The 16,099-nt window shown below is 41.6% G+C and overlaps 1 protein-coding gene across 1 annotated transcript; it reads right to left on the bottom strand.

The window, feature by feature from the left end:
- Positions 1-1,382: 1,382 nt before the first annotated feature.
- Positions 1,383-14,837, bottom strand: LOC121311912 (high choriolytic enzyme 1-like; the record flags this gene model as incomplete). The annotated part of the gene is made up of 12 exons (XM_041244028.1): positions 14,769-14,837; positions 14,638-14,656; positions 14,113-14,187; positions 13,645-13,785; positions 13,124-13,241; positions 12,783-12,961; positions 12,207-12,288; positions 11,948-12,079; positions 11,806-11,816; positions 11,385-11,503; positions 10,884-11,106; positions 1,383-1,715 (listed from the first exon to the last, which is right to left on the bottom strand). Coding segments are annotated over exons 1-12 (1,501 nt in total), but the record flags the coding sequence as incomplete, so codon positions are not given.
- Between the last annotated feature and the right edge of the window lie 1,262 nt (positions 14,838-16,099).

Below are 16,099 nucleotides of genomic sequence, written 5' to 3' on the forward strand. Positions count from 1 at the left end.
AACGAGTCCAGCTGAAGAGGTGAGGTCGGTTCGCTTGCTAAACTGCAGGGTGAACAATAGGGGAACACAGCTCATTTGCACACAGGAAACAAACCACACACTTCGACCTTTGTAGTTGGATGAGGAGAAAGTGAAGTTTCACGGCTGTTTTTGGTTGGTAGCGTTGTGTCTATTAAGTTCAGTAAAAAATAATTAAAAAAAAAAACTCAAGGGGAACAAAATAGACAGTGCAAGAATCGAGGACACTTAGAAATGTGGTCGGACACCAAAATCCAGGTGGAATTCTCCTCCAGTGCTGCTTCCATAGCAATACAAAGAGATAGAAAATGATATATACTTGAAACATATGCTGACAAAAACAGAACAATCCTCCAATCACTGCCAGCTTAAAAATACCCAAAGATGCATTGCAGACAGTGTGAACATCCAGTCCACTTATCCTAAAAAAAAATGAGTTCACTTGCAAATAGGGTGATCAGACAGCAAGAGTGAAAAATCGGGACACTTTCAGTTGGCGAGGGGAGGAAAGAAACCGTGTGAACTACTGCACAACGCAAGAGACGCAAACTACGCATCTTTCTTCTGTAGACTGGCTTTTTTATTCATTCGTCTTCCTGTGTGCATTGCATTTAGACAAACACAAAAAAAGTAGCAAAATATAATATAAAAAAGCTGTTAACTTTCTTATTTACTGTTGAGATGACAGCGATGTTTTAATTAGCCTATCACTGCCTCTGCGTTGGCTTTGCTGTGACCTGCACTGTACAGTAGCACGTGGGACAAAGTCAGTGCTGCATTGTTTTCATTTATGTTGCTTTGATTTGGGGGGGGGGGGGATCCCATTTAAATGCATCAAGATTTCAGGTTGCAACACAACAAACTGTGAAAACGTCCAAGGGGGTGAACACTTCCCATAGGCACTGTATGCAGATACTGCTTCATGGACTAAATGTATCAGATACGGTATTTTTCTTATTGCTGATAATAATGGAATGAATAACTATTATTTTATTCATAACTATTATTTTATTTATAAAATAAATCGAGAGTAGTGTCCATTATTGCTTATAAAGACTGAGAATAAACGTGTAGCCAACTAAAGCATTGTATTGCGAGTTTGTATGTAGGAGCTGTGAAGCATTAAATGACGTAACCTACTGTACAATGTATAGTGAATATGTACACTTATTTTCCGTGTTCATAACTAGAGATTGCTAACTCGCAAATCAACGAGACATGGCTTAAATTACTCCTTAGCATGACATCTTTCATTGGGTGAAATATTAGTGTTTTGCGCGAATATTGAATATCCACCCGAATATCCGATATCCAATATCAACCTAACTTCACCGGGGTTACGCAGCTTAATAACTGCAACGAACTGAGCGGCTCCAGATAGCCGCTGGGAGGGTCCCAATTGCAAGGAACTGAGCGGCTCCAGATAGCCGCTGGGAGGGTCTCAATTGCAAGGAACTGAGCGGCTCCAGATAGCCGCTGGGAGGGTCCCAATTGCAAGGAACTGAGCGGCTCCAGATAGCCGCTGGGAGGGTCCCAATTGCAAGGAACTGAGCGGCTCCAGATAGCCGCTGGGAGGGTCCCAATTGCAAGGAACTGAGCGGCTCCAGATAGCCGCTGGGAGGGTCCCAATTGCAAGGAACTGAGCGGCTCCAGATAGCCGCTGGGAGGGTCCCAATTGTAAGGAAAGTTACTGCGGCCTGGAGCAGAGGTGCGCAAAGTGGGGGCGTGGAGAGTCACTAAGGAGGGCGGGCGGTTCTGTTAAAAAAAATAATAAAAAAAAAAAAAAATAATAAATAAAAAAAGTATAGAACATTTTAAATAAATACACAAATGACAGTTAATTAGGCCAAGTCGTTCCCTTTCAAATGAGCCACTGACGATCACTCTAGGACTAGAACCGGAGAAATGATGTTTGAAGTGACGAATGTGTCAGTGAAACTGCAGTGAACAGGGGCGACAAGCGTAAAAAAAAAAATGTGTTAACAGGCATTGTTTCCCGGATTTAATGTAAATCGTGTATTTTATTTTTGCAATGCCAAATCAAACGCGTCAATGGGCGCGGGCTTGCATGTTAATGAGATATGCACACCTGACGCGAGCTGCAAATTAAAAATAATGAAAACTGTTCATTTACATGGAGTAATGCACAATACGTTGTTTTATTTGTATTTTCCTACACGCTGTTCGCGTCGCAGTGGACCGATCAGAAATAAGGTCAAAGGTAGTGGCTGACAGACTGTCAGTGCCTCGCTCGCTCAGAGATTACCACAGAAACAAACAAACAAGCAAAAATACACCAAACAGAATTTAATTACAAAAGTCCAACAATGTAATGTAATGATCTTTGTGATGCCAGTGTCCGTGGTTATAAAGACAGTAAAAAGAAGGACGCCACGTGTCAAGAAATAGCAGAGCTATTGGAAATTGATGGCATGCATATATCTCTTTATTTCACCCCCATTTTAGTCAAGTGACGGGGAGCGCACACTGGTTTCGTATTTCTGTAAAATGACGCTTCTTTGTTTTAATAATGTTGGCTAATAATAATAATAATAATCACATTAGCTCTTTAACAAGCCGGAGGTATACCCGAACTGTTTCCTTTTTTAGTGTGCGGTGTACCCAGGATCTTTGGTGTTGTATTTACTTTATTTCATCTCCTCAAAAGAAGACAGTCTTTTCTTTTCGTGACTACACATCATTTATTTTGTACTCGCACTGTATTCGTGTCGTTCACTGCGCTCCCGGTGTGCAGACTTTATTTTGGGAAAACACAAGATTTAATTGCTGAACGATAATGTTTTTCAGATTTATCTATCAGGTAAATGTTGAAGGCTCGGCAGAGGGGACGGTGAACGGACTGTGGGGGCTGGGGCTGCCCGGTGGTAGGGGGCAGCCTTGGTGAATTCTGCTTCACAATGATAGGAAGAGCCGACATCGAAGGATCAAAAAGCGACGTCGCTATGAACGCTTGGCTGCCACAAGCCAGTTATCCCTGTGGAAACTTTTCTGACACCTCCTGCTTAAAACCCCAAAAGCCAGAAGGATCGTGAGGCCCCGCTTTCACGGTCTGTATTCATACTGAAAATCATGTCTCAGGAATGTGTCAAATCCGAACTGGACTTATTTACAGTACCCTATACACAAACACGTATAGATAAAAGCATTTATGTGGAAATAACTCCCCTATCGAATTTTATATAGCCGGAAATGGTGAAGATTACCTTGATTTGAATAACACTCTTTTAAGGCTTTCATGTAAAATTACTATGGCCGATGGCTCGGATATAGACAATGCTAGTCGGGTAGGAGTTATTAATTACCCTGTAGCTTCGATGTTTTTGGTTTTGACACATGTACAATACAATTTTACCAATGTAACAGTTATGTTTAATGAACATTGTAAGAAGTTCCCTACAATGGTCCTATGGCTCCAAAAACAGTTAAAGAAATGATCCAGGAATACAGGTCGTTTACCACACAACAGGCTCAGTACTCTGACAAACCACAGTCTAAATGGAAGAAGCTCTTTGATGATACAGCAGTATGGTTTGGTGCTGGAAATTCTGTTTTGAATACAATTAACATAGAGGAATTGGGTCACTCGATCACAGATGTAGCACATAGGGCAGGGAAAGGGATTCAGCACTCTGAAGCGATATATATATATATATACTATCCAAGCTGTGATCTACAAGGAGAGGCGATCACAGAGATCCTGAGAGCTGTAGAAATAGGGGTGTACAATATTGACCAGGGTATCAGCTGTAAGTTGTTTGTGCAGGGCATGTTGGGTGTGGTTAGTGCTTAAATAATGGACATACACCTGGGGGAAGTCCCAAGGAATGCTCATGATGATTTACAAAAGCGATTGGCTCTGTACCATGGTACAGCTCAACAAATTGTAGGGGCTCTGAAAATCAAAGCACAGGAGAATGAGAAGGAATCCCATCAGTGTGTTGGATTCTTTGCCCTAGGTGCACATATGCTTTTATTGCTTTATTGATCGTAACCTTTTTACTTTGGAATTGTGTACAGCGTTGTTGGTGGGACAAGTTAAATAAACAGCTGAATCAGAAGATTGATTTTGTAGACACTATTACACAGAGAGTGTCAATAATGTTTGATGGGGGTGAGCAGTGTGATGACTTGTTTTGATCACAGTATAAAAGCTGTATGGAAACTCTGCTGCTGTGACAGAATTCTTTGACTTCTCTCCAGCGTGCTGTTTGCTGTATCTCTGCTCTTGCATATCACCATAAAGCAACTTCTGGTTTTGAAACTGGACTTTGGGTGTCCGATATATTTTCTTTCTTACAGTGCCCAGTTGTATCTTGTGATAGGGATGTAGCCCTTCATGTGCTAATATATAGATTAAAAAATTGAGTTTTTGATTGATCTAATTGAAAGGTGTGTATATTGAATTATTGTTTATTTAATGGGAAAATGGTTTGATTATTTATTAAGTATTATATAATTGGGGGTTCTGATTGCACCCAATTTATCCCTCCCTGAATAGGTAGCAGGACTATATATGAATAAATCAAGAAACATTGTCTGCGATTCTCTGTAATCTGCCTGAATATTAAATGGAGTACTCTGGTCTGTAGGAAATAAGCTCTTGTGTTTGTCAATTAACTTACAGATTAAAGAGAGAGAGAGAGAGAGAGAGAGAGAGAGAGAGAGAGAGAGAGAGAGAGAGAGAGAGAGAGAGAGAGAGAGAGAGAGAGAGAGAGAGGAGAGAGAGAGAGAGAGAGGGAGAGAGAGAGATGTTACATCATAGACCTACTTCAGACCTCCAGAAATGGCAATGCTTTTGCTTTTGTTTTTGTCTTCAATTGGTTTGCTTTCCTCATATTTTTATTTAGCAATGAGAGATTTACTTTGATTGGTATTCCCACGGAAGTGACTGTAGCTAACATAAAAAAAATACAGTCAAAAAATACAAAAAAATATTCAGTCATTCGTGGTTAGGTTTTATGTAACTGAACTTGTTGCTTTCTGTCTTTATTTGTATCTACATGCCTGTGTACATGCTGTTTGTATTCTATTTTGTTGTGTTTTACTGCTATGTATTGTAAAGTGCTTTCAGATGCTCAGCATTTATTCTCTATTATTAACTACTGAGTCACGCTTCTACGTTGTCGTGTTTTCTTTAACCATGTGATGCTACTATACAATCTGATTGGCTGGAAGTCTGCATGCCGCCCTCGAGTTGCTGAAAAATAGAGCAGTGTTCTAAAGCTGGCAACACTAGTTTGTTGTCAGTTTGTTGTCCAGGGTGGTCACATGAGGAAACATGCCACAACTGTTTTCCCCCGTGTTGCCCATGTGACCATGGCTTAATGTAGCTGTAGCCAAGAAATACAGCTCCCATTCTCCAATGTGTGTGTGTGGGGGACGGGGACGGGGGGTGGAAATACAGCCCCCATTCCCCAGTGTGTGTGTGTGGGGGGGGGGGGGGGGGGGGGGGGGTGGTGGGGGAAATACCCCCCCCCACCCCCACCTTTATATCCCCCATTGTGTGTGTGTGTGTGTGTGTGTGTGTGTGTGTGTGTGTGTGTGTGAGAGATCTCAGAATAAACACAGCTTGATTGAAATTTCCACTTCTGACCTGGTCTTTAAGTCCCTACAGGTGCTATATTCAATAAAGATGCAAATAGAGGTGATGTCACAATCCATGGAACACAATTACATCAATAGGAATTTTACTTTAAACAAAAACAAATGGTTGTCATGCCATCAAAAACCTAACCCTACAGTAAGCCCCATTGTGATGTCTTTATGACATCCTTGTGACATCATATAAGACAACATTCTATTCATCCAAGCTACAACATTTTAATGTTAATCAATGCAACAGTTTCGTTTCACCTGAAGGTCACTTTCATATTTATTCTGTAGCATCTCATATTATTATTACTATTATTTATACTAAGAACCCCTCCTCCTCCAGCACCAGTTGAACATGTAAGTACAAACAGAGAATTCATGAGCAGGAAAGACAGGGAGGGATAATGTGGCTTTCATCTGATCATTCTCTCATGCTAGCACTTCCATTTCAGAGATCAAGTATAATACAAAATGTGTATGTTCAGAATTGACTTGACCCTGCATTGCTTTAGTGATTGTATGTTGATAGTAGACTTGACCCTGCATTGCTTTAGTGATTGCATAAAGCTTGTTTCACCCCACTTTGTTCACTTCATTTCTTGGTATACTTGATATTTTGATAATTTTACTACCAATGCAGGTAGGATGCCCTTCAACTTTGAAAATGAATTTCTGCAACCAAGACAGGTGTTGACTCTCTTCTGTACATGAATTAGCCGTCATCACATCATCACTGCACAAACTCATTTCTGTGAGTGTGATGAACACACACCCCTCTCAGTTATTCTGCATCACTGCACAAACTCATTTCTGTGAGTGTGATGAACACACACCCCTCTCAGTTATTCTGCATCACTGCACAAACTCATTTCTGTGAGTGTGATGAACACACACCCCTCTCAGTTATTCTGCATCACTGCACAAACTCATTTCTGTGAGTGTGATGAACACACACCCCTCTCAGTTATTCTGCATCACTGCACAAACTCATTTCTGTGAGTGTGATGAACACACACCCCTCTCAGTTATTCTGCATCACTGCACAAACTCATTTCTGTGAGTGTGATGAACACACACCCCTCTCAGTTATTCTGCATCACTGCACAAACTCATTTCTGTGAGTGTGATGAACACACACCCCTCTCAGTTATTCTGCATCACTGCACAAACTCATTTCTGTGAGTGTGATGAACACACACCCCTCTCAGTTATTCTGCATCACTGCACAAACTCATTTCTGTGAGTGTGATGAACACACACCCCTCTCAGTTATTCTGCATCACTGCACAAACTCATTTCTGTGAGTGTGATGAACACACACCCCTCTCAGTTATTCTGCATCACTGCACAAACTCATTTCTGTGAGTGTGATGAACACACACCCCTCTCAGTTATTCTGCATCACTGCACAAACTCATTTCTGTGAGTGTGATGAACACACACCCCTCTCAGTTATTCTGCATCACTGCACAAACTCATTTCTGTGAGTGTGATGAACACACACCCCTCTCAGTTATTCTGCATCACTGCACAAACTCATTTCTGTGAGTGTGATGAACACACACCCCTCTCAGTTATTCTGCATCACTGCACAAACTCATTTCTGTGAGTGTGATGAACACACACCCCTCTCAGTTATTCTGCATCACTGCACAAACTCATTTCTGTGAGTGTGATGAACACACACCCCTCTCAGTTATTCTGCATCACTGCACAAACTCATTTCTGTGAGTGTGATGAACACACACCCCTCTCAGTTATTCTGAATCACTACACAAACTCATTTCTGTGAGTGTGATGAACACACACCCCTCTCAGTTATTCTGCATCACTGCACAAACTCATTTCTGTGAGTGTGATGAACACACACCCCTCTCAGTTATTCTGCATCACTGCACAAACTCATTTCTGTGAGTGTGATGAACACACACCCCTCTCAGTTATTCTGCATCACTGCACAAACTCATTTCTGTGAGTGTGATGAACACACACCCCTCTCAGTTATTCTGCATCACTGCACAAACTCATTTCTGTGAGTGTGATGAACACACACCCCTCTCAGTTATTCTGCATCACTGCACAAACTCATTTCTGTGAGTGTGATGAACACACACCCCTCTCAGTTATTCTGCATCACTGCACAAACTCATTTCTGTGAGTGTGATGAACACACACCCCTCTCAGTTATTCTGCATCACTGCACAAACTCATTTCTGTGAGTGTGATGAACACACACCCCTCTCAGTTATTCTGCATCACTGCACAAACTCATTTCTGTGAGTGTGATGAACACACACCCCTCTCAGTTATTCTGCATCACTGCACAAACTCATTTCTGTGAGTGTGATGAACACACACCCCTCTCAGTTATTCTGCATCACTGCACAAACTCATTTCTGTGAGTGTGATGAACACACACCCCTCTCAGTTATTCTGCATCACTGCACAAACTCATTTCTGTGAGTGTGATGAACACACACCCCTCTCAGTTATTCTGCATCACTGCACAAACTCATTTCTGTGAGTGTGATGAACACACACCCCTCTCAGTTATTCTGCATCACTGCACAAACTCATTTCTGTGAGTGTGATGAACACACACCCCTCTCAGTTATTCTGCATCACTGCACAAACTCATTTCTGTGAGTGTGATGAACACACACCCCTCTCAGTTATTCTGCATCACTGCACAAACTCATTTCTGTGAGTGTGATGAACACACACCTCTGCCAGTTATTCTGCATCACTGCACAAACTCATTTCTGTGAGTGTGATGAACACACACCCCTCCCAGTTATTCTGCATGGTAGGAAATGGGTAACATTTGGAGTGCCGCTGTACTCCTGGGACGTCTTGCTTTTTAAAGCATTTTGCCTGATGGTAACATTATGTAATATGACTCACAGCACCATTTCTGTAATTTATTTATTTATGTATTTCTTTCTTTCTTTAGTTACTGCTTACAAAACGCAGGATTCTCACCGAACTGTGTGTGGGAAGCATTTCAGTCAGGGGCAGAACCTCAAGAGACACAAGTGGGTTCACACAGGCGAGTACACATACCGCTGTGCTGTCTGTGGGAAGAGCTTCAAGGAGCCTCAAACTCTAGTGGTGCATCAGCAGATCCACACAGGAGAGAATCTTTATCCATGTGCGGATTGTGGGAAGAGAAGCCCTTTCCCTGCACTGTGTGTGACAAGAGATTCAGGCATTCTGCCTCCCTTAAAAAGGGAGTCACACAAGGAAGAGCAAACATCTGAGCTTGGACAATGTACAGTAACACTAGAGATATGTGAAGAACTGGGTTCTGTTTGCACTGAAGAATGATGACCCCCTGTGATAGAGAGCGAAAGAATCGATGTTGAAAATCTCCCTCCCATCGAGAAAGGATGGCGTGTAAAGACAGTGGGACGCTGCCTCCTAGATGGACCACCTTGATGGTAGGTGGAAACCAGAAGGTGACCATATTAGGAGGGGCGCGTAGTTGCAAGTACCTGGAACGACTCCATTGCAAGCAGCTGCATGATGGCCCTCTATTGGAGAAACCATGGTGACGGGTTGTTTGCAGGGAGGTGTGTATGGGTACAAAGGGGAAGCAGCTACGTCGGTACGCTGCCTTGCGCTGAGAACGTAAACCACCGGCCGGAGTATTGCGTTTGCTTTTGTTACGTGTTGTTTGTTTTTTATTGCAGAGGAGGAGTACAGAGCCAGCGGCTGTAGCCACAGAGCCAGCCCGCATCACCAGAGCACTACCCTCCCCACACGACACCAGCACCACCCTGCGGATTAAAAGCACACTTTCATGCACGGGACTGTTGCAGTGGGGATCATTGTGGAGTGTTGTTTTTGTTTTGGTCAGCAAACTAACCGTGTTCCCCCCGATATCATTGCTGGTAGAGGGGTGGTTCTTTTTGTTTATTTATAAAAAACACAGAGATTTTTGGGAAACATACCTGTTTGGACATTGCTTTATTCACTACACAACTCACACTTATCACACCCTCCCCACTTCAGAAACCTGCTCATTGTATTGGGGTAGGGGGGTGATTTATACAACTAATAAAAACAATAGTGAATCAACTACTGCGTTATTTTGTGATGGTTTTATGACCTCATTGTATCACGTTTTACCCTTTTGTCTTTTTCCTCCCATTGTGAATGACAGCTTGGGAACCATTCCATACTCTTTTGCTTGGTCTGTCCCTGATCTCGTATGTAGGGATTAGTCTCATTGCCCTGCAAAGCTTCGGTGTCCTGTTTGTATTGCAGGAATTAGGATTGGAAGTGTGTTCCTGCCAGTCCTCATAACAAGAAGACAGTTCTAAAGTTTTCAGGTATGGGGCCTCTCTGGAGTTTCTCTGGAAGAGGGAACACCTGCTACAATATCTAATCTTATAAAGCTCATCTGTTACGGATTTTGTTAAGAAAAAAAGGAAATGCACGACATTTCTGATCAAAGAAAGAATCATTTTTATTCATTATTACAAATACAATACCTGTTAATCAATATTTTGTTAAGAAAATAAAGGACATATATATATATATACATATATATACATATGATTATAAAGAAACACATCATTTTTATATATATATATACATATAATATATATATATATACATATACAATACATATTAATCAAAATATAATACCTGATTTAACTCTTGTTAGGTTTGGCAATTTATTTTTTTGATTTACTATACTTTCTGCTTCTACATTCATATTTGTGTAAACGACCCGTTTGTTCAAATCCAGGAAACTCTTGTGATTGTGTTCTTTGTTCATACTGGAACTGTAAAAATAGAAACAGAGACTTGAGCACCTTGCATTATCATCGTTATACAGCAATGAAGGGACGATTCAAGGATCAGTTGTCAGGGTTCATTAAACTTGTTTTTCACAGAATGTGCATTTGTACATGCTGTTGAGGTGCTGAAGGCTTTGTAAGCCAAACACTTAGAAACCACTGGGCTGCATGCCAATATTTATATTCTGCACAGCGCTGAGTTTTAAAAGGAGCTGAAGGCTGCTTGAAATGTTCCAACACGCTGCCCATTCTTAAACCACCTTCACTTGCTAATCTCTTACTGGATATGATTGCATTACATGTCCATTGCAGTGCAAGTTATAACACTGCATCATTCAATAAAGTGATGTCATGTTGTGCAAGTAGTTCTGCAGTGCCCAGTTCAAACACAGCACTCACGTCAATCATGAACAAAGGAAATCCAGGCAGAGCTTCTTTACATACCAAACTTGTACTTGGCTGAGAATCCCTTCCCGACTTCTACGTCGTCGCTGTGGAACTGAACCACTGCAGCGTTTCCACTGGAGGTGAAGGAGGGAATGGGTTCAGAGCCACAATAGGTTTGCTGTACAGGGGATGTAGTCTTGGGTCCATCTCGGAGAATGAGATAGTCATAGGAACAGTCATCAGAATACTCCACATCAAAGGAACTGATGGTAAGTGAGACCTGAAATGAAACACAAAAACGGATCTAGTCCAGATAAACACTGGCAAGCTCCCACATGTTGTTGTTACATTGAAGACAATGAAATGGACATTATAAAAGATACATCATTTAATATCACGATATAGATTTGTTTGCCCTCAGTGTTAATGCAATTGTTTTTCTTCTTCAAATACTTCTACAGACGTTTGTCCAAGCGGATCAGGTGAGTAGTGAACGTACCGAGGCGCCTCGATCATTCATACAGAGATGCTGCTGGTTTGTTCTTGAGTGTTTCTTACCTTGTACCCTTTAGGGGCGTTGATGATCCATGTGCAGTCTGTATTAGTGGGATATTCCAGTGGATAATTGGGAGATGTAAAAGTTCCACTCACAGCAGTCAGTATGCCTCCGCATTGCACTAGAGAATGAGAATGGCAGTGTGTGTGAAATGCTGGAAACCCTTTTTAACTTGGGACAGGAGAAGCAAAAGAACATGTAAATAAAGGGCAGAGCTGGCTGATTGTAACTTCCAACAGCCCCTCGATGTGTAACTGTTAATGAATCAGTAAAGAGCACAGACAGGACTGCTTAAGACAGTTAGAATTGCTTGGGTAAGAATTTGGGTAGTCTGTGACGCAAAACTTCCATTGTTCTCTGTCAGAAGCATGTTGCAGACATCTAGGAAGGGAATCAAACAGCAGATTTGAATTGGATAAGAACCTGCAGCCACACTGAGAAGAGGATGCACGAGGGATCTAACAGGTGGCTGCTGTTCAGTAACATCATAGCAAATTGGGCAGATAAAATCGATGGAATAATCTGTGTAAAAGATCATCTTCAGAAGACATGAGGCACATTATACTTACTGCAGCCATAAAGCTTATTGATCTTTTGAATATCTCTAGGAGACATTGCTATTCTCTGTCCGATTTCTACCGTTTCATCTGGAATGGGTACAATAGTAGGCTGTCCAGTTGTATTTGAGAAAGCATCCCTGTGTAGATTTAAAGTAACAGTGTTTTAGTCAGATCAATACTGAAAAAGAGAAAAGATCTCATCACATTGTATGGTAGGTAATTGAGACAGGGTGAAGACCTGCACTTTCAGCTGCTGCTTCTTACCTTCCATAATGCATGATGGAGGTGTAGTCGTATGGCATGCCCAAGGTATTAATGTCCTGCTTGTAAAAGTTAGAAGCTTGCTCTGTAAAGGAAAGGAGATGCTGGTTAAGAAGGTTATGCTGCTACCCCAGAATCTGTTTCTGTGTTTTACTTCCAAACACCTATTGTAAAAGCATTAGTGAGAGGTCACCAATTATTCCATTTAAATGATAATGCATTGTGAAATCCAATTATGAACCCTGGCTGAACTGCACGCATTTGTTTTCAACATGCCATTAGAGGCATCAAAGAGTGTCGGGGTCTTTCCTTGACCACGATCCCTGCAATAAGGGCTGCCCAGTTAGTGCAGACTCCTCACTTTCTTGAGCTCTTCCTAACAGTTGAATCACACTGTATTTAGATAATGAAAAGCTATTAGGATACAAAGCCCTGGTAATGAAATATTCAAGCCCCGCTTTATTGTATTAGAACAATGTGTTGCTGCTCTCCACCCTCCCCTCAGCTCTCTCTCTCTCCAGTGCTCTTCATTGTGATTGTGTGAGCGCTCCAGGAAAGGACTCCTTGTGGTTTCCTTACCTTCTGGGATGTACTGCCAGTTGATTCTGACATAGCTGTCGCGGTCAGGTCTGCTCTGCTCGTGATAGAAGCCTAGCGAATGGATGAGCTCATGTTGAGCCGTGGCTTTGTAAACACAGCCTCCCTTTGACAGGGACACTTGCTGAGCGCCTTTATACTTTCCAATATTGGACCAGCAGCTATGGGTGAAAAGAGATTCTTGTTTAGAAATCTTGTACTTTTTATCTATAAAAGTCGTTGCATATTTGTGAAGTTTTGAGACACGCTTACTATACACCTTTAACCTTGAAAGGCACTGAAATGGTAAGGTTCGTCAGAGACACAGCAGAGTGGTCATTTACCCATTCTGGGGACTGATATTTATGTAGTCTTTTTCTGTAGTTCGTGGTTTAAATCTAATGCAGGTCTGTACATCGAAGTCTGGGAATGCACTGGAGATTATTGCCTTCTCTTCAGCACCTGTAAAAAAGGATAAGCCAATTGAAACTCATTGATATTTGAATATATCAAAGCTTAACATCTCCCAAACCAGAGGGACCAATACTAACTCCATCAGTTACACTGACAACTTTAAACACAATGCCCTTTAGAAAGGACGGCTAGATTCCTGTGCACAAATAAATACAGAGCACTCTTTTACAAACAAGAAATGTTTCAAAGATAAATGCAAGTCTCTTCGAAGTCAGTATTCTTCGTATTTGTCAAAATGAATCTTAGGTTTCCACTCAGCACATGAACTAGACATGTGTTTTTCATACTGCAGTTTTATTTGTCCTTGTTTCATTAAATATGGTCTCACTGGTACTATTAAACATATTGAATGTTAATAGAAAGCATTCTTCGAAGTGCTTCGTGTACGTACTGTATTCACTGGAGATCGTATAAGGCACATAAACAAATCCATCAGAGGCCTTCGGCCAAAAGCATGAGTTGTCCGGGCAGTTCATGGCATTCCTGGAGTTTGACATGACAATGTCACCCTCCATCATATGCGCTTTGATTTCTGTTTGAAAATTGAGCAGAGAAACATCTTAAAGGGGAACTCGTTTTAGCCACAATATGCATTTTTATGTACTTCTCTAGGATAAAAGAAACAAAACACATCAATCCATTTGAATGATCATTATGTTAGTGGTAATGAGCAGTTTACAGAAGTAGGTAAGACACTACTAAACTAATCTCAATGTGCTTCTGTTAAGAGCTCATAGATGTATAAATGAAGACACTCATCTCAAGTAGAATATGCCAGCCTTAACTTCCATGCAATAAGCAGACCCAATATTTCAAAAGGCAGTAAAAGTCTCTTCTATATGTTTAGAAGCTTTCTTACCTTTATTGGCTTCTAAGATGATGCTGAAGACATCCTTATCTTCAGGGATCCCTGGGCTACTTCTTTCTCTTTGACCTACAGAAGCAAAGCACACCTGTGTGAAATCCTGTGTGCACGGGCAGCGTGTGGAATCCAGTGCTGTGTACTAATACTGGAGCAGAGTGGAATAGAGTCCCCCTGTGACACACTGCTGGCACACTGACACACACTCATGCACTACATAGTCAAAGCATTTCCTCCAGCGTGGCATCTGTGTTACAAACAGATACACAAACACACTGGCCGTGCTGAAGAGACTCCAAATTCAGTTGCTTCGTTGTTTGGGTCCATCTTTGTAAAACAGGCGTTTTTCTCCTTTCAAGTAACAGAAGTACATGATACCCCAGAGTAAAGGTTTATGAATCTGGTCCAGTGTATCGTACATCCTGAATTACAAAGATTAACTCATTGCAATGTAAAATTCAACAGATACGCTTTATTTTCCCCCGTATGAGACACATATAAAAACTAAATCTAGGAACTTGCCTTTTCCACTTTGGTCCCCCTGCAACAACATAAGAAAGGGAAGACAAACACAGATGCGTTATTGAAATGTTTAAGAGCCCAGTAAAAATGCATTTGAAATGAGAAGCGCTGCAGCTGTGCGGCTTTGTTACCTTCAGAGGCTTGCCCTGTGAGACACTGAGCAGCAGTGCTAAAGTGGCGAGCACCAGTTTGTGATCCATCTTCATCTGCTGCTGCAATGTTCTGAGAAGCTCAGGAGATTCGTCTTTTTTCTTCGCTTGATGCTTTAGCACATCTGAGCATGGGCTTATATAAATCCAGCCAAAGGTGTGTCTGTCAAGGGAGCTTAAAGCCATTCAATTAGTGGATCCACACATGATACCAGATAAGATGAAGTTTGCATTGGGTTTTAAAGTCCTTAATCTTGTGTAAAAGCTAAGAACATTCATACAGCATCTCCATGTGCACACAGTACAATTACAAAGATATATTGTTCTTTTTACAGATGTGCAATCGTAGGAAACGAGCTTGATTTTTCAATCTCACGACTGTACCATTCAATCAGTTTGTTGTAATGTACCATTTGTTCATTTTAAACTACTCTAGTTTTGTGGATGGATTTGAAAGTCCAATGGGTTTATAAAGGTGCTGTGCTTTGCAGAGCTGGGATTGTGTGAAGGCTGCCATTGCAGACACACTCTTGATAGAAATGTTTGGCCAATTGTGAGCCACCCCCTGGGAACTCCTGGTCACGGTCAGCTGTGACATAGCCTGGACTCGAACCTGCAATCCCCAGGCTATAGGACACATCCTGCTGTGCCTTTAGCTGGATGCGCCACTCGGGAGCCCTTTTACTAGCAATTAAAATACAAGAAACTAACAAGTTAACAGCATCAGCCGTCCCCAGTTTGTACACTGATGAATTAGACTGCTCCGTCTGTTTCATTGTATCTTCATCCATGACTGTGAACCAGTCCATGGGGATTCATTTAGAAACATTACGAGATGACAGTGACAGTGCTGCCCTCCTGGCTTTCCAATGTTTTCCAGCTGGAAGGTTGGAGACTCTTTTATAAAGCTTTACCCCAGTAAGTGGGAATGGTATTTTTGCAGTTTTGCCGATGATTTTCCCATGGTTATAGTTTGCATTTATCCTAGTTTACCCTGGTTTGCCATGTTTATTAATATGCTTTACCATACTTACCAATGCTTCACCGTGCTTTTACTGTGCTTTATTACACTGTGCTGTGCTTCACTGTGCTTGATTACCCTGTGCTGTGCTTCACTGTGCTTTATTACCCTGTACTGTGCTTCACTGTGCTGTGCTTTATTACCCTGTGTTTCACTGTGCTTTATTACACTGTGCTGTGCTTCACTGTGCTTTATTACACTGTGCTGTGCTTCACTGTGCTTTATTACCCTGTGCTGTGCTTCACTGTGCTTTATTACCCTGTGCTGTGCTTCACTGTGCTTTATTACCCTG

The sequence above is a fragment of the Polyodon spathula genome, unplaced genomic scaffold (assembly GCF_017654505.1).
Source record: "Polyodon spathula isolate WHYD16114869_AA unplaced genomic scaffold, ASM1765450v1 scaffolds_3351, whole genome shotgun sequence".
Lineage (NCBI taxonomy): Eukaryota > Metazoa > Chordata > Actinopteri > Acipenseriformes > Polyodontidae > Polyodon > Polyodon spathula.